Below are 22998 nucleotides of genomic sequence, written 5' to 3'. Positions count from 1 at the left end.
CCCCTTAGAAGTGAATGGGGTTGCGTGAAAATCGCAAGCATCCGCAAGCAAGTGCGGATGCGGTGCGATTTTCACGCACGGTTGCTAGGAGACGATCGGGATGGAGACCCGATCATTATTATTTTCCCTTATAACATGGTTATAAGGGAAAATAATAGCATTCTGAATACAGAATGCATAGTAAAACAGCGCTGGAGGGTTTAAAAAAAAATAAAAAATCATTTAACTCACCTTAATCCACTTGCTCGCGTAGCCCGGCATCTCCTTGTGTCTCCTTTGTTGAAGGACCTATGTTGAGCATTAAATACAGTTACAGGACCTTTGATGACATCACTCCGGTCATCACATGGTACGTCACATGATCTTTTACCATGGTGATTCACCATGGTAAAAGATCATGTCACGTACCATGTGATGACCGGAGTGACGTCATCACAGGTCCTTTACCCAGGTCCTAAAGAAAGGAGACAGAAGCAGATGCCGACTGCGCTATCAAGTGGACTAAGGTGAGTTAAATATTTTTTTCCTTTTTTTTAACCCCTCCAGCGCTATTTTACTTTGCATTCTGTATTCAGAATGCTATTATTTTCCCTTATAACCATGTTATAAGGGAAAATAATACTATTTACAGAACACCGATCCCAAGCCCGAACTTCTGTGAAGAAGTTCGGGTTTGGGTACCAAACATGCGCGATTTTTCTCACGCGCGTGCAAAACGCATTACAATGTTTTGCACTCGCGCAGAAAAATCGCGGGTGTTCCCGCAACGCACCCGCACATTTTCCCGCAACGCCCGTGTGAAAGAGGCCTAACAGTCTATTCAGTAGGACTATCAGCTGTGTAGCCACCTGACTTCTCCTCAACACCACTGATGGTCCCAACCCCATTTATAAGGCAAGAAATCCCACTTATTAAACCTGACAGGGCACACCTGTGAAGTGAAAACCATTTCAGGGGACTACCTCTTGAAGCTCATCAAGAGAATGCCAAGAGTGTGCAAATCAGTAATCAAAGCAAAAGGTGGCTACTTTGAAGAACCTAGAATATGACATATTTTCAGTTGTTTCACACTTGTTTGTTATGTATATAATTCCACATGTGTTAATTCATAGTTTTGATGCCTTCAGTGTGAATCTACAATTTTCATAGTCTTTGAATGAGAAGGTGTGTCCAAACTTTTGGTCTGTACTGTATATATATATATATATATATATATATTTATTTTATTTTATATATATATATATATATATATATATATATATATACAGACACACATTACCATTGCATGAAAATAAAGTAGCATATGTATATGACAAAAGTGTACAGAGAGTACTCAGGATGTATACCTCTGACCTATAGATGTAAGCATTTCTTAGACATACAAAAGATCTAGAATAACTACAGCACAGTGGAATACTTAAGAACTGATCCTTTGTAAAAGCAAGACATGACATTGAAATTCTTAGCATGTATGAATATTTTACATGTGACATTTCTGGCTTGTTATGCTTATATTGTGATATTATTCTGCCTTTCACCTAAACATAGATTAGTACCTGCTGCTTAGAACAGCACCACAGATGACTCTCAGTAACACAAGGTACATTTTATTTGTATGATTAATTCCCTTCATCTGACCACATAATAAAAGGGATAAAAATAAACTGGTGTATGTGCATTTCCATATACAGTAAAATTAATGGTGAGTAAACAGTTCTCAATAATTTACATCCTTCAGTATTCCAAGTGCACAATTTTGTAGATATTAAAGGGGTATTTCCATCACATACAATGGGGGCATATCGCTAAGGGGTACGTCCACCACCAAACGCTGCTCCCCCGCTGCTCCCATACAAGTGAATGGGAGAGCACCGTGCACGCACGGCACCTGCTCCCATTCATTTCTATGGGGAAGACGGAAATAGCCAAGCCAGCGCTCGGCTATTTTCGGCGGCCCCATTGAAATGAATGGAGGGCGGCTGAGCATGCGCAGTGCGCCCTCCATGAATTTTCCAGCTCCATTCTCGTTGTAGGTGGACCTATCAGACAATGGGGGCATATCCTAGCGATATGCCCCCATTGTATGTGATGGCAAAACCCCTTCAACCCTTAGGATACCGGAGGTTTTTTTGGTTTTGCATTTTTATTTTTCTTCCCTATTTTCCAACTTTTTTATATTTCCGGTCACATACCTGTATGAGGGCTTCTTTTTTGCAGGATAGGTTTTACCTTCTAATGCCACCATTAATTATGGAGTGGAATTGGAAAAAAACGCAATTCCTTCACTGTTTTATGGGTTTTATTCCCACAGAGTTTTGTTTATGGCAAAATTGACCCATGCCCTTTATTCTCTGGGTCAGTACGATTACAACGATACCCCATATGTATAGGTTCTTTATGTCTAAATAGTGTAATAATTAATTTAAACTTTGATTATAATTTTTTTTATTTACATCACCATATTCTGACCCCCATAACTTTTTTTATACTTATGTCTACTGAGCTGTTTAGGGGCTCATTTTTTCCGGAACAATCTATAGTTTTTATTGATACAATTTTGGAGTGTTTGACTTTTTGATCACATTTTATTGCATTTTTTTGGATAAGAGAAGCAATAAAAAAAAATGGCAAATTGGCCATTTTGACCCTTTTTTTCAGTTACGACATTTGCCGTATTGAATTTTTTTTTCCTATTTCAATACTATTGGCGTTTTCAGTCACGGTGATACCCATGATGTTTATATTTATTGTTATTTATTAATTTCTTTTTCATTATACAGAAAGGGAGGTGAATTAAACTTTTACATTTTTTATATATATTTTTTTAAAAATTGTGATGATTTTGTGGCTCAAATATAAGACTATAAATTATGTTTTTAAAATGTTTAATTTGGTTCTATCAGGGATTTTTTAAATGCCATTTAAACAATATTGCTAATTTCTTATCCTGGCCTGCCATCTGGTGGCCAAAATAAGAATTGCAGCATGAACACTTTCAGCCTCGCCAACTACCGCTGCCCCAATTTGCCACATGGGGCAACGGTAGGAAGCCCGGAAGTGCGAGCTTCCAGGTCTTTGTGCATTTTGGTGCCGTGATCTCACTTGGTCACGGCATCTAAAGCATTTAATAATGCATCAGCATTATTGTCAGTCACGGTAATTAGCCTCAGGTCTCTGCTGTTTGAAACAAGTTTTACAGCAGAGATCTGCCGGCCATGGCGCCCGCTGCACGTGCGAGCCTGCGCTATGTTTACAAATCACTCCAGCGCTCTACATGTACGTCGTTGGTATCGAACGGGTTAAGAACGCTTCAAAAAATCTCATCCCAAGAAACACATATCTTTAAAATGAGGCATGTTTTTCCTAAACTTGGAATCACTGATGAATCCAAAATCTGCCACATTCTGCTCCTGCTAGTGCCCATGAGGCAGAGCTTCATTGTGAAGTGCTCTTCTGCTCCTGCTAGTGCCCATGAGGCAGAGCTTCATTGTGAAGTGCTCTCTGCAGTGTGCAGCTTCTTTCTGAAATGCTTCGCTTTGAGGGATAGCTGTAGCATCCAACCAAGGGACTACTACAACTGTCACTCAAAGAAGAGGGGAAGGGTTGTGAACCAGTTCATTGAAGAGAACAGAGAGCACTTCACAGTGAAATACCACCTCTAGGGCTCTTCCAGGAGTAGAAACTGGCAGAAAATACTGTATATACTCGAGTATAAGCCGACCCGAATATAAGCCGAGGCCCCTAATTTTACCCCAAAAAAATGGGAAAAATTATTGACTCGAGTATAAGACTAGGGTGGGAAATGCAGCTATAATGCAGAGTGTATGTGTATATAATGCACACACTCTACATTATATACACACATCTGCAAGAGGGTGACTCAGATTGATGGGAGTCTGACTCTGACTCCCTGTATTTAATGCAGAGTGTGTGCATTATATACACACACACTCTGCATTAAATACAGGGAGGGGAGGCTGTGCAGGGGCCGGTACTTACTGCCGGTGTAAATCTCACGGTCTGCTCCCAGTGTAAATCTCGCGAGATTTACACTGGGAGCTTAAAGGGACACTGACAGGCCTTCTGAGCATAATTAGCTCTTTATATGCCCCCCTAGGTCTTATAATAAGTTTCCAATTCATATAAGTATTATCCCTGTGCTCATTGTAAAACGTTAAAAATAATCTTTATAATCACCTGTCCTTTCTGCCCAAGGGGCGTTTTTTGTGCCGCATTTGTGCCCAGCCGCGTCCCAACTGCCGGATCCTTAGACACGCCCATCTCATTAGTATTCACTTCGCTGGGCGGTATTTTCCTGTCGCCGACATTCGGAGATCCTGCGCATGCGCCCGACACCCTCGCTCGCCGGGATCACATTGCGCCAAGTGAATACTAATGAGATGGGCGTGTCTAAGGATCCGGGCAATGTAAGTTGCCATAATACAGACCTAGACTCGAGTATAAGACGAGGGGGCTTTTTGAGCACAAAAATATGTGCCAAAAAGCTCGTCTTATACTCGAGTATATACGGTAAGTCCATATTCTCACTACTCTTGATAATAAAAGCTCTACAAAATATATGTTTGTACTGCTACCCCTGGCCCCTTCCTAGCACTGTCAGTGGTTTTGCATGGTCAAAACTTCTGAAGGCTCCTTTAAATCTAATATGCATGGACAGGTTGATTGGATATTTCCACTGTTACAAATTATAGCATATTTCTAGAACATGCCATTATCTGTTGACCTGTGGTGATCCAACTGTCAAAACCTCAAGCAGTAATCAAATTTAAGGTGCTGCAGAACTTTTTTAGAGCTCCATTTCTTTCAAGGTTTTTACCTTCAAGGTGACACTCTCAGTCACCTGCTGTGCAGGGAACTACAGCATAGTCCTATTCACTTGGGCAGTGGGTGCCCAGGAGATCTCAGATATTGAAACACTATAGAGTTTAATGATATGGAATGTCATAGCAATCAAATTCCGCCTTTAGGTGTCCCTCTTAAAAAAAAGTTCCCTTTTTCTTTATTATTCTGTATTATTTTCTTCATCCAGTATGTTTACGCATATGTAACACTGCATGGGTGATAACAGCGGAGTCAAACAAACTGCCATTAACATCACGAACCTCACTAAGCAGGAATAGCAGAACTCAATAATTCCGCTGCTGGTGCTTTGTACGGAGGATGATAGGTATATCAGAAGCACATGCTAAATCAGTTATTCCAATCATAAATGTTACAATATCAAATAATACCATCAATCTAAAATATATTAATGTGCATACAACTAGTAAACTGATAGAGAAAAAAATGTAACTGTAGTTTTTTTGCGCATTATGGCTTAGTACGCATACTGTACATGCTACAATAAAAAAAAATTCTCAACCAGTTTATTAGTTGTATGCACATTAATGTTGAGTTACAATTATAATATTAATGGGAATGCAGTTGTTAATACATAGTCGTTTGGATTTCATATAAATAACTGTTGGTAAAGAAAACCCAAAGCAAAATTTATCTTAACCCAATCTTAGTATATGACTGGAAGCCTGCAGCTGTTCCTTCAGATTACTTATGCTTTGTATCAGTACATAGGTATCAGTCCATAGAATCCATCCGTTCAGCTTATACACTAACTCTGCGGATTCTCTCCCTCTGACATCATAAGGGTTACCATAGCAATCCCAGAAAACATCAAAGGAAGAGGATTTCTCTCTCATTCAGGTGTAGATTGTTCTATGGAGATTCGATCACACTGTCACTGTCAATTTAATAAAACTGCGTGGAGTTACCAGCCTTGCTAAAGCAGAATAGGAAATCATTATTGTCTAATGAATCCACTTAATAGATGACATAGCCCCTTGATGTGCAGCACACAGAGGGGAAAATACATTTGTGATGCAAAAGGAAGTGAGTACACAAGCTATAAATATCCCTGAAAGGGAAAGCTGAGCTTTGTCTACTATCCATCAATTCTATTTACTCCGAATATACAGACTGAACGTCATCCGTTTCAAAGGATTCAAGAGCCTTACAAGATAAAGGGAAACAAGCTTCATATCAACTATACCTAAGCACCTAAGTGGAACAGATATATACCTTCAAGACTATTAACCGTGGTTGTAAGAGTAGCATAATTGTGGAAAATATCAGAAAATAATATAATAAAGACAGAAGATTCAATCAGCAATAGTTTGGATAAGGTATGCCTCCAGATCTACTCCCAGATGTCAGCCTGGATGGTGATGTTACCTAAAATGCTTTGGGTGTTGTACAGATTTCTTGGCTACAGTATTGCCTGATCTACCATCAGCATCTCCCATCATTTACACTTCTGGCCTTTGAAAATAGTTATCTGCTTAAGAGAAGTAGGTCTTGCAGCAATGATGTCACTTACATTGTTTATGTGACATGAATGCAGCCAATCACTGGCCTTAGTGGTCACCTCACATACATGTACACATCACCATTGATCATCACCATCATCACCGTGACTGCAGTAGATGCTGCGGTCATGTGCATGATGACTGTGATATTTTTTGCTGCAGGACCAGATTGTCTAAACCAGGCAACCTCCTTAAAGGGTAATGATACTGGATAAGCCTGTGAAGGTTCTCATTCATCCAGGTCATGGTATATCAGTAAGAATAAGTCAGAGCAACTGGTATTTTCTCTTTAAAATATTTTGATAGTCATCCGACTGGCTATCTCATTTAGAATGATTTATACAATAAATCTTTGGCATTAAATTCTGGTGATGTGCTTAAATTAGCATAATCTTTTTATCATAATCAACACCCAGGACTTCACATCTAAAATCCAAATCTTGATTCATGATACAGAGGATACAATGGTATCCTACAATGTCACATTCCTTTTCACACACATACCCACCACAGAGGCACTCCAAACGGTGTGTACAAGGTTAACACAAGACAACACCCTCAGCAAGAGAACAAACCTTAATTCAGATCAAGTGTATTCCTTGCTGGACCTATGCCTGATGAACACCTATTTTAAGTACAAGGATAAGTTCTTCAGACAGAAATATGGCTGTATGTATGGTGAGGTCAGGCAGCACTGCGCGTTAGTCGGCGGGTACTCGGTCTTGCGGATGTAATCCCAAAGTCTGCACAACGATGAAAAACCGGCACTCCAATTTTCTTTGCTCAAAAGGATTTATTGGTCACTCATGTAGTGACCAATAAATCCTTTTGAGCAAAGAAAATTGGAGTGCCGGTTTTTCTTCGTTGTGCATAAATATGGCTGTGTCATGGGATTGCCAGTTTCATCCATTGTGGTTAACCTGTACACTGAGAGAGGAAGTGGAATGAAAAGTCCTAAACACCTTCCTAGGAATTGCATCCAGTCACTGGTGGATGATAATTGGGTTAAAATTCAGAAATTAAAGGTTTTCAATGGAAGATTTACAGAACAACACATTGGCTTTCTTGCACTGCTAGGTAACAGTCAGAGAGGGAGGAAGGCTGAAAACAGGAATCTACAGGAAACCCACACATACGGAACTGTACCAGCTGTTTGACTCCCACCATCCTATGGATCACAAACTGGGGCTCATCAGAACCCTACTCCACTGAGAAGAGAAGATCTCAACCAGCTCAGAGGCTAAGACAAAGGAATTCAGACACCTGAGAGGGGCATTTTAAACTTACAGATATCCAGACTGGGCCTTTGTTAAAACTGATAAAAGAGGAAAGGATCCCTAGATTGCCAGTGAATGTGCAAAGCAGGGCGAGACAGAAGAATTAGTTTTTTCTGTATATAATTGAGGTGTCTGAAAAACTCTGAAGAATGTTTAAAAAAGATTGCAACCCTGTCTGATTTAGACCTAGCAACACACTGAGTTCACACAAAAGACCCAAAGCCAAAACACAAGAAGAATAATATTGTGCATGCAGTCCAGTCCAGACTTGTACATTGGGTAAGCAACACAACAACTACACTAGCATATTGTCCCTGCGGTCTCTACTCAGTTGTGTACCTCCATCTTAAAGGGGTTGTTTCATGTTAGACATTGGTGGCATATCTCTATGATATGCCTCCAATGTCAGATAGGTGCTCGTTCCAAAGTGAGCAGAAAACAGCCATGCACGTGCGGGTATCTTCTACTTATTTTTATAGGACTGCCAAAATAGCCGAGTGCACTCGCGATGTGCTATCACTTTTGGGGGCCCATTCTGGAGATAGGTGCGGGTCTCAGAGGTAGGACCTGCACCTACGGTATCAGACTATGATGGCTAGTGATGAGCGAAGTGGGCTTCAGATGCTACATCCAAAGTCGCTTCGCTCAAAATTTGGATTAATGCTGTATGGAGATCCGTCTTCGTACAGCATTAAAATGTATGGCCTCCGATGAGGCGAAGTTAGTTATTTGCGAAGTTGCGCGAGACTTCGTTGAATAACTATGGTACTTGATTTTAAAAATGGAAAACCACTTTAAAACTTGGAACTGAACTTGGCTTTGGTTCCGAAGGTACAAAAGTAAAAGCAACTACTTATGTCAAATTGGAGAAACCAAACTTGAATAGAAGTGGAGGAGTGTCTGCCACATGAAATGTTGTTTTAATACCTCTCCCTAGGCAATTCAATCATACCTAGTAGCTTCAATCATGCAAATTAGAATCAATATCTTACCTCCATGAAGTCCTTGACCTCATGTTGATTATGCAAATCTGATTTTGCTGACTGAAGCATAAGCCACCGGTATTTAATTCTGTTATATTATTATTTTATCTTATCGAGAAAGATAGTCAGATGACTAGAGAAAAATTTAATTCAGCGAAAGTCCAGTCCAGACTGCTACTGCTACTGGATAATAATTGAGTTGTTGGCTATCAAATTGTCCAATCCTTTTGTTCTCAAAGAGATAAGCCCATAATAGGTGTCTGGCAGCCACTTTCTCCCCTCACCCCATTGACAACATACGTATGCTCTAACGAGCTGTGTATAGAGGGAGATCGGGTTATAAATCTATCAGCCCAGTTTTCTGTTGATAGGTATGTGTTTGGTCAGCCTTAAGCTGGCCATGCAAATTAGATGTTTATTAGCTTAACCAACCAAAATCGGGCATCTAATGTATATGCTGGACTCTCAACTGTCCCCAACTGCTGATGTCAGAGATGATAAAGATCGGGCACATTGAATTTCAACATTGGATCCTTTTGTTCAGAAGATAAGCCGTTGCCAGACATATCATGTGTATGGCCAACTTCAGTAGCAGACACGTTAGCTTATAATCAGGGTATTCTTCCAACAAAGAGGTATATTCTATATACTGTAGAACTCTAAAATAGCAATGAAAAAATATATACAGGTGAAACTAGAAAAATTAGAATATCGTGCAAAAGTCCATTTATTTCAGTAATGCAAATTAAAAGGAATTGCATTAATGCAGCTTAAAATTAGAATTTTGTGAAAAGGTTCAATATTCTAGGCTCAAAGTGTCACACTCTAGTCAGCTAATTAATCCATATCCCCTGAGCATAGGGTACCTCAAAATTGTGACTTTGGGGTTTTCATAAGCGGTAAGCCATAATCATCCAAATTATAACATATAAAGGCTTGAAATATCTCGCTTTGCATGTAATGAGTCTATCTCATATGCTAGTTTCACATTTTAAGTTGCATTACTGAAATAAATGAACTTTGCACAATATTCTAATTTTTCGAGTTTCACCTGTAGTGTAGTTTTATTTCATAATACTCACGATTGAAGAGACCATTCTTTCTAGCAGAATACACAGGTTTATAAAAAGCAAATGGGTTAAATACTTACAAGATTATTATATTTATATGTAGAAAATATTTTCTATTTTGAAAGATTTCAGTAGATTTAATAAAGGATCACTAGACCTCAGTACAAAATGATAGACATTGTCAGGTCTCAGTGCCTCTTAAGCCATTAAATCAAAGGTTAAATAGATACACCTTATTTGCATCTTAATTGCTTTCTCAGAAAGCACAAATATAAAGAAGCCCATAAACCGACTGTTAGTAAGATTTGTTCTCATATTGACAACATAATTTAAGTCAATGCATAGGTCATTCCTGTTATGCCTAGTAGAGAAACAGGAACATACCTGCAAATATTAAAACATGTAAAATCAAATGCAAAGCTGAATGTAGCCCAAACTATCGTAGTTACAACATAAAATAATTTTAATTGTAATCAGCTATTAAAACATAACTAATCCAAGAAGATTACATTTAAATTGGAACTATTTACAGCAATTAAGCCAAGATCTGTTACTTTACTGGATCCAAATAAAGTAAGCAAGCCACTGTCTACACCATTGCCTGATTTTATCAGCTAGTTTGCATTTTTGTCTAAAATAATAATTAAAACTGATAAATTGAGAGATCTCATTCATTTCTGTTTAAGTAACACCTATGAGAAAGTTCATAGATGAAATCACAGAAATAAGGACCTCATGGTGGACATCATCTCTTCCATCTTTGGGTCCTAGTCTAGACTGTATCCAAAAATGAATCACTGATCTGTTGTATATTATTTTATGTACACTTTGGAAATGTTTTACAAAAATTAAAAAACAAAACAAGAAAATTGAGCAGTAAACAAATTGCACTTTTAATTCAGCTTTTGGTGTCATACACAGAACAGGAGGACATAAAGTCCTTATGACTCTTTAATATAAAGCTATATAAACTTTGTGTACTACTGTACCGTGCCTACACACAGCATTGTACTGCACATAACCTTCGTAATAAAGAGTGCTATAGTACATGAAGAATGATGCAAAAGAATCTGACAGAGGCAAATTCTGTATGCCTCCATATGATATCATGGGCATACAGAGGCAAAGTATAGCCCCATGGACTTCTGTATATTACAGGTAACTCTTATCCATGGACTGAGTGTGGTATTGCAGCCCAGTCTCAGGTACTGTTTCTAATTCCTTTAAGTGAACAATTGAGTACTCTGAACAACATATTTAGGGATAAAGGGTACCTGACAAGACTCCTAAAAGAATCTACTAAAAGAATCTTGAAAGTTACTCAAAGACAGAGTCTAGCACACCAGGCTAATGCTGAGAACAAACCAAAAATGGAATTATCAAAAGGAACACATCAATGCAGTTTAATTACCAGGTTTAGCTCCAAACATACCATCAGAAAAACTATAGCAAACTATAGCAAAACATTGGTCAGTTTTATTAAAAGACCCGATTTTAGGGAAATCTATGCGCGAGCTCCTATCATCATTTTCCGTAGAGCCAAAACCCTGAAGAATCTCATAGCACCCTCTTGTCCCAAATTGAACCTGACTGCAAGGATTACTCCTCCTTTTAATATTAGTAATAAAATCCTAGGAGTTTTTCAGTGCAAAATTAGTAGGTGCAAATGTTGCACCATGATCCCCGTAACGTGAAGAAAATTATAATCCCTGATAATAAAGAAATCAGTAAAATCAAATGTAGAATAGATTGTGGGACTACCAGTGTTATATATTTATTACGGTCTCCTTCCAATCTCCTCTATGTGGGATGCACTACCCAGACCCTACGTGAGAGGATGAATGAACACCGTTCAAATATCAGTAGGAAAGTAATGACTCACAGTGTCTCACAGTGTGCCACTTCCATTGGATATTTCTGTGCGTTATACACTGGAATGCATATTCCGATGCGTTCCAAACTGGAACGCATAAACTACTTCCAGCCCCTGTTGCCTGTTTTTAAGTAATTCAAAAACTCTATTTATAAAAGATCTCTTATATATACAAATCCCCCCTTTTTAAAATAATTTTGATTAGTTTTGGGGTTTTTCTGTGGCTTAGTACGACCAGGTAAATATCAGTGTTTTTTTTCCCCATGCGTTCCAGCTTGGAACGCATGGCTGAGAATATAATTCGCTACAAAATATAAAAGATTACTATTTTATTTTTATCTTTTCATTTTTTTTACTCTAAACCAGTGGTCGGAAAACCGTGGCTCGCGAGCCCCTTGAATGCGGCTCTTACAGGGGGCCCCCCAGCGCCGGCCCGCAATACTAGCGCTGCTAAGTTTTCTAACTCTGCTACGCTAAGCGCAGCTGCGCATGGAGTCCTGGGCTTAGAATTTACTGACCTCTGAGGATGTCCTTTAATAAAATTCTCTATGATAGGCACGTTCATGAATTACGACCAAAGTGACACTTTGTATGCAAAGATACAGCACAATACCAGCAAATCATCAGCCTTTAGTCTGCCTATATAAGCCGCATTAAGGCACATTTACAATGGCCTACTGAGCAGGCCATTATTGGGAATGAACTTTTCATTCCCAATAATTGCCTGCTCATTAGAGGAGTTGAAAGCTGCATTTATATGTAGCAATCATCTTCTCTGCATGGGAACAAGTGATGACCATACAATTGTTAGTTCCCATACAGGCTCATTAATTCTGAGCAGCAGTAAACAATGATTTCAGTGTCCGCATCAACAATGCATTCACCAGATGATAGAGCTTTTGCTCTTTAATCGCATAATCGGTGGAACCTTTACACAGGCCAATTACACAGGAATGCTCCTTATCGATAATTGCCCCAATTGTCGTCCTGTATAAAGGGGTATTTATATTGTATCTGGTTCCAAGCACATAGAATATTATGGCCTACCAGACCTTAGCACAGGAGATAAGAAGTTTACAATGTCTTCCTTATCAGCCACTATTATAGAACAAAGGGGCATCATTCACTGTACATGACAAATAAAATGGACCATCGACCAGGAACCTTCCAGCTTTGATCTGCTGAGTGGAAAAATTCAATTACAAGTATTACTAGAGCTATGAGTCACATAACTAAATCATCTCTAACCTGATTTTAATTGCAAATTTCATTTTCCACTGGTCAATAGATTATACTGAGTGGTGACATAGATGTACTTATACAAACAATGCTGCATTTCAGGAAAGGAAAACATCCTTGTCCATTATTGTAAGCTGGGAAGAATACAATATACTTCCCTTCTACAGTATGTTGCTGTAGGCAAAGTGATATTAAAAAGAAGCAATATTGGAAAGTTCAAGCCAAGCAGATGGTTTAAGCTACCTGCTTCTGCTTTGTAAAGCTATTAGCATGAAAAAAAAATCAAAAACGCTTGACTCTATTTTTAGCTCTTTAAAAAGCTTTTCTACCCATCAGGTAATCACAACTCATCTAAATCAAACTTCTCTACCTCTAACCCTTAACTTTCCAGCTCAATTAAGTAGCAGTACTTTATCAGCGATGCTTTCTCCGCTAACCTGCAGGCATACTACTGTACACACCACACTCTGCGGTAAACCTTTTCTTTGCTAAAGGGTCACTAACTTTCAACAAACTTTGCATTAATCAAAACTACAGAGTGAGTACATGAGAAATGACTATTTGTGGCCATTACATCACTTGTATCTGGTATTTTTCAGTAGTTTTCCCCTGTGCATCCTGAATGTCTAGCTTCAATTTCTTTCAGACATGGTAGGTCGAGAGTATCTGCCATTCTTTGCACACAGAAGGTAGAGGAGAATCTGCTTCATAACCTTCTCTTATGCATGCAGAAGCAGCCTAGGATCACAGAGGGCATTACAGAGAAGTACAGACCTGTATTTTTGTGAATAAAGCACTTAGGTATTTATATCTTAGCCCACAAAGCTGCAGCAGTCTGCTTGTCTGTGTGTGCTCCTGCTCACTCCTCCTCCCTCTCCTCTAGACTAGCATTGAAATGTGTAATATGATCCTCCAGTGGAGCTGGTCCATCTTGGGTGGGATAAAGGCATTTTTCAAAGTGAAAAGCAATTAGCTGGGGGATAAACAGCTGAGAACTAGACATTTCTCACTGATAACACATATTACCAAGTTTCTTGAAGTCGCTTGTAATATCGATTTATGTAAAGTTATGTGAAAAGTTAGTGACCATTTATGGAAAAGGACATTCAGTTTCATACTTTCTGAGATCCATGCTCTCCTCTTTATAAATGAGGTCTTAATTACAACATTATAAAAAGTTCATTTTTATGCACAGACAAGCTAATATTCTGCCTAAGCATAGAACTTTGGGTTCCTGAGAAATAACTACTTCTCATTTTAAAATACTATAATAGAGAGTTCTGATTTAAAGGGGTTATCCCATCAAAAATATTAATATTTGATTAACAGGGCATTTTAAATGAAATATTATTGAAAAATACAGTACATGTAATAAAAATGTTGCTCTTCTGATTGCAGGCGTAGTGATCTCATAATGAAACAAGCAAAATGGCCCAGACCCTATTCCTCCTGAATTCATGGATGTATATAGCTACATCTCTCTCTAGAACAGTGGAGAAGGAAATTAGGGGGGGGGGAAAGGGGGTCATTAGAGATCATAGTGCTATTTGTAAAATCTACAACATAAAGACAATGTCAATACTTGTGTTATATTCTGCTAAGGAATATTAATTCTGCAGCGGAACTGAACACAAATAAAGTTTTGCTGTGGATTTCCTGTAGCTGAATGTCTCTTTTCAGTTCAATGGAGATGGAATCTGCACAGAAATTCACAAACAAATACCCATCCTATTAGATTGTGGAAAAAATGCAATGTGTGAGCTCACCCTTAGAGAGATACCGTACATGCAGGTGAGGAAGACAGGAGAACAGAGCTTCGCTAATGAGGGGTAAGGTTAGCAAGAACCGACTGCAATGCCCTCCTCGGAGGGGTCGGTGTTTTATGGTCACATGAGCTGCTGAATGCCCTCAGAAAGTGAAAGACCAAAGCTTCAGAAGGCTGAGTAAAGGGGTAAAAATGACACAGCAGTGTTTTCTGTATTGATATAAAAATAACTCCAGATAGTTATTTTAATTTGTGGCTCAGGTATGCCATGGAAACTGTATAATGCATCCCATCTCTTCTGGTAGTACCACAGTTTAAATGCTCACTTACTGCTGAGCTCCCGTATAGATTATAACTGATTGCTGGACTTAAAAAAAAACACACAATCAGCTTATTTTAGGAGACCTTTCTAACAAAAAAGTATTTCCAAAGTAGACAATTTATTTACTATCTCATACTGTACAACCTTCTACTACCGCATGCTCAACAGCTATCCATAAATTCCATGGCCTTTCTATTGATGTAGAAAAAGTAACTTACAGTACAGTATGTGCACTTTTACTTGCAAGATAAGAAACAAATGCAATACAAAAATTAATAAATGCCTCGGAATTAATTTATAAAATTGAATGTGGCTGCAATCTGATTTGTTATGTTGCCATGAAGTATAAAATGTGTTAATATCCTTAAAGAGGTTTTATTGCTTAAAGGGGTTGTCCCACAATGGGCAGTTATTATCGCCTATCCATTGGATAAAAGAAAAATGTCTGATTACTAGGGTGCCCGCCGTATGTGATTGCAGTGAAGGGAACTTGAATGGAGGTTGAGCATGCACATGTCACTCCATACAAAGTCTATTGGACTGACAGTGACAATCAAGTACAGTTTTTGGATGTTTCTGTCAGCCCCATGGACACTGAATATAGTGGCAGGGCGCATGACTGAAAGTCATGACCACAATGTAGGAAAGTTTGGATGGAGTGAAGTGAGAAGGTACAGGACTTGGGATTCCCATTCTAGTGATTGTAGGGATCCCAGCAATAATAAAATTACATTTTGGGACAACCCTTTAATATAAGATACAACTGTGTCCAAGATAATTCATCTCAGACATCAACTTTGGGAAGAATTTGGTTTATCTTGCAGTTATTAGAGTTGACTGCATGATCAGATTATGTCAGTAGATCTATTGATGATGAATACAAACAGTGTCCTTTTCTCCTTCATTGTCCTAGATGAGCAGCATGTAAACCCTCTGCTGTACCTGTCCTCCTGGACATCTGTAAAATAGGTGACTAGTTATATCAGACAGATTTATGTCACGTAAACCCCCATAAAATTGGCGCCCACAGTTTTTTCTAATTACGTAGTTGCTTAAAAAGTATATTTATTGATGACAAGTTATGCTAGTACCTGCATCAATATTCATGGAAGTTATTTTAAAGCGGTTCTTAGTAGAAACATACATCTAAGTGGATTGTGTGTATGAGAGATACTTTAGGGGCTGTGTCAACATTTAGACGTATCCCCTATTCACAGGATAGGGGATATGTGTCTGACTACTGGCACCCCACAAATCATGAGAATGGTTATCCTGTGCCCCCCCCCCCCTCATATAAATGGAGCAGTGGTTGAACGTGTTGCTGGAACTTCAATCATCTCTATGGGAATACTAGTGAAAGTCGAGTGCTGTACTTGTGACAAACAGAACAGCAGTGTGCATCCTTGACCTCTGCTCCATTTATATAAAGGGAGATAGTTCTCGTCATAGGTGGGTGTCAGTCACTTGTCATCAATCCTGTGGATAAAGGATAAGTTTAAATCTTGGCACAACCAGTTTAAATTGAAGGTGAGTGCTGAAGAGACTTAGGGTCCATTCACACGTCCGTTTTTTCTTTCCTGATCTGTTCCGTTTTTTCAGGAACAGATCTGGACCAGATCTGGACCCATTCATTTTCAATGGGTCCTGGAAAAAATCAGACATTGAGCTGTCCGTTTTTTTCCAGGACCCATTGAAAATGAATGGGTCCAGATCTGGTCCAGATCTGTTCCTGAAAAAACGGAACAGATCAGGAAAGAAAAATCGGACGTGTGAATAGACCCTTAAAGAGGACCTTTCACCACTCCTGACATGTCTGTTTTTATAGCTTCATGCATTTCCCATGTAATAGCAGTTCTGGAGCCTCTATTCATATGACTCTGTGTTGTGCCATTCCTTTATTATTCCTGCTAGAAGTTATGAATGAATTGCTATTAGCTGTCAGGTACAGAGGGGTGGTAACCAGTTGGGGGTGTGTACCTGTGCAGTCTGAAAATGGCAGCACTGATTGGATAGAGTGAGTCCATGCAGGGACACACCCCTAACTGGTTACCACCCCTTTGTACCCTTACTGAAGGCTAATAGTAATTCACTCAGAACTTCTAGCAGGAATAATAAAGGAACGGCACAACATAGAGCCATAAGAATAGATGCTCCAGAATTGGTATTACATGGGGAATGCATGAAGCTATTAAAACAAACATGTCCGGAGTGGTGAAAGGTCCTCTTTAAATGGGCTTTTATCACTTTCAGAGTCTTATTTACCAGTCTTCCTCATGCTTACACTTAACAGTAGGTCCACAGTTCAGTCCTTCCTTGAACGCATCATTACTTGAAATAGTTATTGAAAAAGTAGGCAATGTTTATACTTCCTCTGCAGAACTTGATTTTGTTCCAAAATGTTTCCACTGCCCCATTAGTACCCAGAACTGTTACTGTTAATGTACTGCTTGAATAGCATAAACATGAACATTTGCACCTGACTAGTAAGAATCAACACACAGCATCAAGACCACGCAGCAGGTCAAGGTTCCTGGGATAACAGCACTCCATTACTACGCATGGAAGCTGCTCGTAGACATCACTGGCATACAGAACATTCCATGCCAGCCCTTCACCTTGCATTACGCATGCCTACATGCACTTTGTTTCAAAGCTCTATCCAGAGTAATTGGATAACCTGAAATTCCAAATTATGTCTCCAAAATAGGGAAAGCATGCTCTTATGTTTCATTGAATGGGCACCAGATTTTTCATACAAATACTTAATTTTTTTCATTTTGCTTTCATAAAATACAAATCGGTGTGTACAGCATGTGTACTGTTTTGTATAGTGATCCCCTGCTAAAATCAGCATTAGCTATATTAGTAAAATGCATGTTTAAGAGCGTGTTAAAGTTGGGGGAGGGATATAAGAACTGACATAAATATCATTTTCAAATGTAATCATATGCAAATATGGTTTAGGTTCTATAAAAGGATGTACATGATGTGATATGCCGGTGGCATAATGGTATACTGCATACAATGTCATTTCTAAAATGTATGCTATCTGCCTTTTGCATCCAAATAAAGAAAGTTATAAAAAAAAAAAAAGAACGTGTTCACACGTGGTAGAATTGTTGCTGACGTTTCAGTGACTGAAAATCTATTCCATGCATCTAAACAGGGGCGTAACTAGAAGTGACTGGGCCCCACAGCAAATATTTGTAAGGGCCACTCCAGCGCGCTTCGCACCTCCCTCCTCCTGTGTAAACCCCACTCCTTTGGCACAGTGTAGAGGTATATTGTATATTGTGGGGCACAATGTAGCGGTATACTGTATATTGTGTGGCACAGTGTAGAGGTATACTGTATATTGTGTGGCACAGTGGATGCTATATGTGTATAACATAAACATATTTCACATGAAAACTTACAATTACTTGGCTCGGCCCTTGGGGATCTCGGACGCCACTTCCACACTTTGGCCGGGGGCTCGGCGGAGCTGATGTTGTGCTTTATCCTAATGAGAAAGATTTCATTATAAGGATTTGGAGAAGGGGCAGAGGGATAGCAGAGCAGGGAGAGGCTGGTGCTGCTACTAGGGGGTCATACCATGGGGGAGTAATAAAGCCCACTATAATGCCCCCCCTCCAGTAGTAATAATTCTCCTTATAATGTGACAGTGCAAAAATACCCCCTTGTAATGCACCCAGTTGAGCTTATGTCCCCATAGTGCCCCCATAATGTCCCAGTATAAAATACCGCTATATAGTGCCCCCAGTAAATTCTCTCCCCCCTTTCTGCTAGTGCCCCCCATAATGTACCAGTATAAAATGCCCCATATATAGTGCCCCAGTAGATGCCCCTCAGTGTCCGGCCTATGATAGGCTGCCGGTATAGTGTCCCCCATAATGCCCCCCAATAATGTGCCAGTAAGTGTCCCCATAGATGCCCCCCATCATGTGCCAGTATCAAGTGCCTCTCTCCTCCCCCCCACATGTCCCAGTATCATAGTGCCATCTCCCCCCCCCAATGTGCCAGTATCAAGTGCCTCTCTCCTCCCCCCCACATGTCCCAGTATCATAGTGCCATCTCCCCCCCAATGTGCCAGTATCAAGTGCCTCTCTCCTTCCCACCCCCCATGTGCCAGCATCATAGTGCCAAACCCCCTCATGTGCCAGTATCAAGTGCCTCTCTCCCCCCCATGTCCCAGTATCATAGTGCCATCTCCCCCCCAAAAAAAGTGGCAGTATCAAGTGCCTCTCCCCCCCATGTGCCAGTATTATAGTGCCAAACCCACCCATGTGCCAGTATCAAGTGCCAACCCCCCCCATGCCAGTATCAAGTGCCTCTCTCCTCCCCCCATGTCCCAGTATCATAGTGCCACCCCCCCATGTGCCAGTATCAGGTGCCAACCCCCCTCCCCCCCAGGTGCCAGTATCAGGTGCCTCTCTCCCCCCCATGTGCCAGTATCAGGTGCCAACCCCCCCTCCCCCCAGGTGTCAGTATCAAGTGCCTCTCTCCCCCCCCATGTGCCAGTATCAGGTGCCAACCCCCCTCCCCCCCAGGTGCCAGTATCAGGTGCCTCTCTCCCCCCCCATGTGCCAGTATCAGGTGCCAACCCCCCCTCCCCCAGGTGTCAGTATCAAGTGCCTCTCTCCTCCCCCCATGTCCCAGTATCATAGTGCCATCTCCCCCCCCCCACAAAAAAAGTGCCAGTATCAAGTGCCTCTCTCCCTCCCCCTCCATGTGCCAGTATCAGGTGCCTCTCTCCCCCCCATGTGCCAGTATCAGGTGCCAACCCCCCCCCAGGTGCCAGTATCAGGTGCCAACCCCTCTCCCCCCCATGTGCCAGTATCAGGTGCCTCTCTCCCCCCATGTGCCAGTATCAGGTGCCAACCCCCCAGGTGCCAGTATCAGGTGCCAACCCCCCCTCCCCCCATGTGCCAGTATCAAGTGCCTCCCGCTCCCCCCATGGCAGTAACAGTCGGGTATTTAAAAAAAATAATAAACACTTCTACTTACCTCCATGTCAGCGATGCGATGCAGCCTCTTCCTGTGTCCCGCCCTGTATATCCATATATGGAGTCAGTGCTTGTATTTCAGAAAAGTTTCTGCTGGGATTCAAACCCAGGACCTTCTGTATCAGAGGCAAAGCACCTAACCACAAGACCGTAAGAGCTGCGTTGCTGCTGACTGAAAAAATATGAGACTTCTACTGTTATAGCTGGCTAAGTGTACATCTATACACATGACAGCTGCTCATATATAGAGATATAGCAGAGCTGAGTGTGTTGGGACAGCTGTCATATAGAGATATAGCAGTGCTGGGTGTGTTGGGGCAGCTGTCATGTGTATAGATGTACACTTAGCCAGCTATAACAGTAGAAGTCTCATATTTTTTCAATCAGTTGCAATGCAGCCTTTATGGCTGTGAGGGTAAATGCTTTGCCACTGATACATTGGAGGTTGTATCCCAGACACATCAGGAGACTTTAGGAGACAGTAAGATTAGATCACATTAGCGAGGGTGCCTGGTCAGCTGCTGCTACTGTGAAGGGGCCCTGAACATTAAGACAAGAATCGATATTTAACTAACTTGAAAATAAACTGTCACACACGCTGCCGGGGTGCCGGGCCCCCTTGGCAGCCCGGGCCCCGAAGCAGCTTCTTCCCCGGTAGTTACGCCACTGCATCTAAATGGGTTATGTATGTTCTGCAGCATCTACATGAATTTCTGCTGATTTATGGAGCAGTCAGATAAATTTCTGCCATAAATCTGCCACATGTGAACAAACATTCCAGACTGGTCCTAGAAACTTGTTCCAAGCACTCCTGAAGAAGAGGGCTTTAGACCCTCGAAACGCGTTGAGCCACGTACTATTAAAATGATTGACCAGAAGCCACTTGTGTAGGCGTTGCTCAATTATCCACATTTCTGCATGTGATCCTGGCCGGGGGGAAAAGTAGTCCCAGGGTTTTTTTGAATTGATCCTGGTGACTGCCCCCCCTTCCCCCGTGAAGTGAGTGCATTTGATTTTATTATCCTTATTTCATAACCATCATCTGTCGACATCACCATTACAAGGTTGTGTTGATACTCTTAAATCTTTGGCTCTATTATCAGACCTAGGTGAAGGTCTTTTTATTTTATACTTATTTTATACATATAACTGAAAACAGATTCGAATTCTCATCACGTCCAGTGACTAAGGGATTTGGTGCCTATTACGTGTTTTCCTTTTCTTTTTAACGGGTGCGAAGGGTTCTCCCTTTTTGGTTCCTTTCTACACCACCTCTATCTCTCCACAGTGGGCAAGGATACCCTTGACCCACCGAAACACTTGTGCGGCCTACCCCATTCTATAGTTGGAAACGAGCATAACTCCTATATACACTACTTATCAGAAATCTCACCTCCACCCCTTGGCGCCTCTGTTAGCCTCTACTTCAGGTACTCTTTTTGTGTTGCCTGGTCCGCCTTCAAGACCAGAGAACTCCAATTGTACCTTAATCCTCTCTTTTTTTATATTTCTATATTTACATGTGAACAAACACACCTTCAAAGGGAACCCGTCACATTGAACATGATATTTGAGCTTCAGGCAGCATGTTATAGATGAGAAGGAGCTGAGCAGATTGATATATAGTTTATGGAGAAAGATTCAGTATAACTTGTAATTTATACATTTATATTCCTGCTCATTCTGGGCTTTGAAGTCAAGGAGGCGGTCCTATCAGTGATTGACAGCTGTCTCTGTATACACAGTCATAGAGGGAAGGCTGTCAATCACTGATAGGACTGCCTCCTTGACTTCAGAACCCAGAATGAGCAGGAATATAAATGAATGAAATACAAGTTACACTGAATCTTTCCCCATAAACCATATATCAATCAGCTCAGCTCCTCCTGCCCTTTAACATGCTGCGTGCACATGAATTAGCATTTTCATGGTGACAGGTTCCCTTTAAAATACCAATATTGGAAATGCACCTGTGGTGTCAACTGCACGAATAATCTGCAGGGTTCCTATTCTTTGCTTGCGATATGAGTAGAATACAGGCACCGTTTATAAGGTGTTCTGATAAGCATCAAGACATCTCTTGGGCGATACAGATTTTCTAAATACAGGCTGTCATAAACAGCACCGGAATTCTGCTGCCAGCGTTTGAAGGGTAGAACTGGGAAATTTTCTTTTCCTAAGTCCCCTTGGTTTATAATCAGAATTTCAGAATTCTAAAGGAAGGATTATGACAATAACACTATATTAATTAGGGAATTGCTGATATAGCAATACAGTAAAATAATAGTGAAAGTTGCTGCAAAGAGGAACATCCCATAGGCAGTGCATTATCAACCTGCAAAACATTCAATGAATGAGGATACCTGTGTGTGGAATTTTTAAGGCAGTTATAAAGAAAATCATTATCACATACACAGAATCTTGCACACTAGCTGTCACCTTTCCCATAATCTGCTCTTAGAGTAGTAACCTGTAGGGTGACTATAGTTCCTAGTCCAAAGACAAAGGGAAATACCTTTGATTCTTGGCTACTGGTGGAAGCTGGAGAGTGAGGCTGTTCAGTGTTTCCAAGTTCATATTCCTTTTCCACGCTGTCTCCCATGGCGCTGCTTGGAGGAATCATTCTCTCTAGGACGTACCGGCTATTAAGTATGTCACCTTTAATTAAAGAGGAGTAAATAGCAGCTCGTTGACCACTGGCTGCTACTGTTTGTCTCCTGTGTGCACATGTCCTCAAGATTAGTTGAATGTATTGGCTGGGTTTATCATCCTGCAGATTTCCTTCTAATATCCAGTCTATACGTCCCTTCTTCCAGGCAAGTTGTGTTTTGACTAGAATTGCTTTTGCAGGGCTGTGCAGCGTGTGGATGAATTGTGTTCTCCCTTTATAGTAAAAACGCCTAGAGGTATGGGACATGGAAGTGTGGCTGTCAGCCCTGGTGATCAGGATAGAAGTGAGCTGAAGCAGAAAGCCTGGGCTGCTTACACATGAGGCATGAGAAGGAGGAGCTCACTTTCAGACAGCTTAGGATAGCTTGTATAGGCATGTGCTGCTGCCTTCTTACTACTGCACAAGGAAT

At 40.7% G+C, this 22998-nt stretch overlaps 1 protein-coding gene across 1 annotated transcript in view; it reads right to left on the bottom strand.

Annotated features, from left to right (window-relative positions):
- Positions 1-22541, bottom strand: part of STAC (SH3 and cysteine rich domain) — a 564997-nt gene extending 542456 nt beyond the window's left edge. Inside the window, exon 1 of the mRNA XM_040433343.1 lies at positions 22434-22541. Coding sequence (XP_040289277.1) covers positions 22434-22541 — 108 coding nt within the window. The remainder of the gene's footprint in view (positions 1-22433) is intronic.
- Positions 22542-22998: the final 457 nt, after the last annotated feature.

This window comes from Bufo bufo, chromosome 5, assembly GCF_905171765.1.
Source record: "Bufo bufo chromosome 5, aBufBuf1.1, whole genome shotgun sequence".
NCBI classification, from domain to species: domain Eukaryota; kingdom Metazoa; phylum Chordata; class Amphibia; order Anura; family Bufonidae; genus Bufo; species Bufo bufo.
This window is presented reverse-complemented; position numbering and strand designations above follow the sequence as displayed.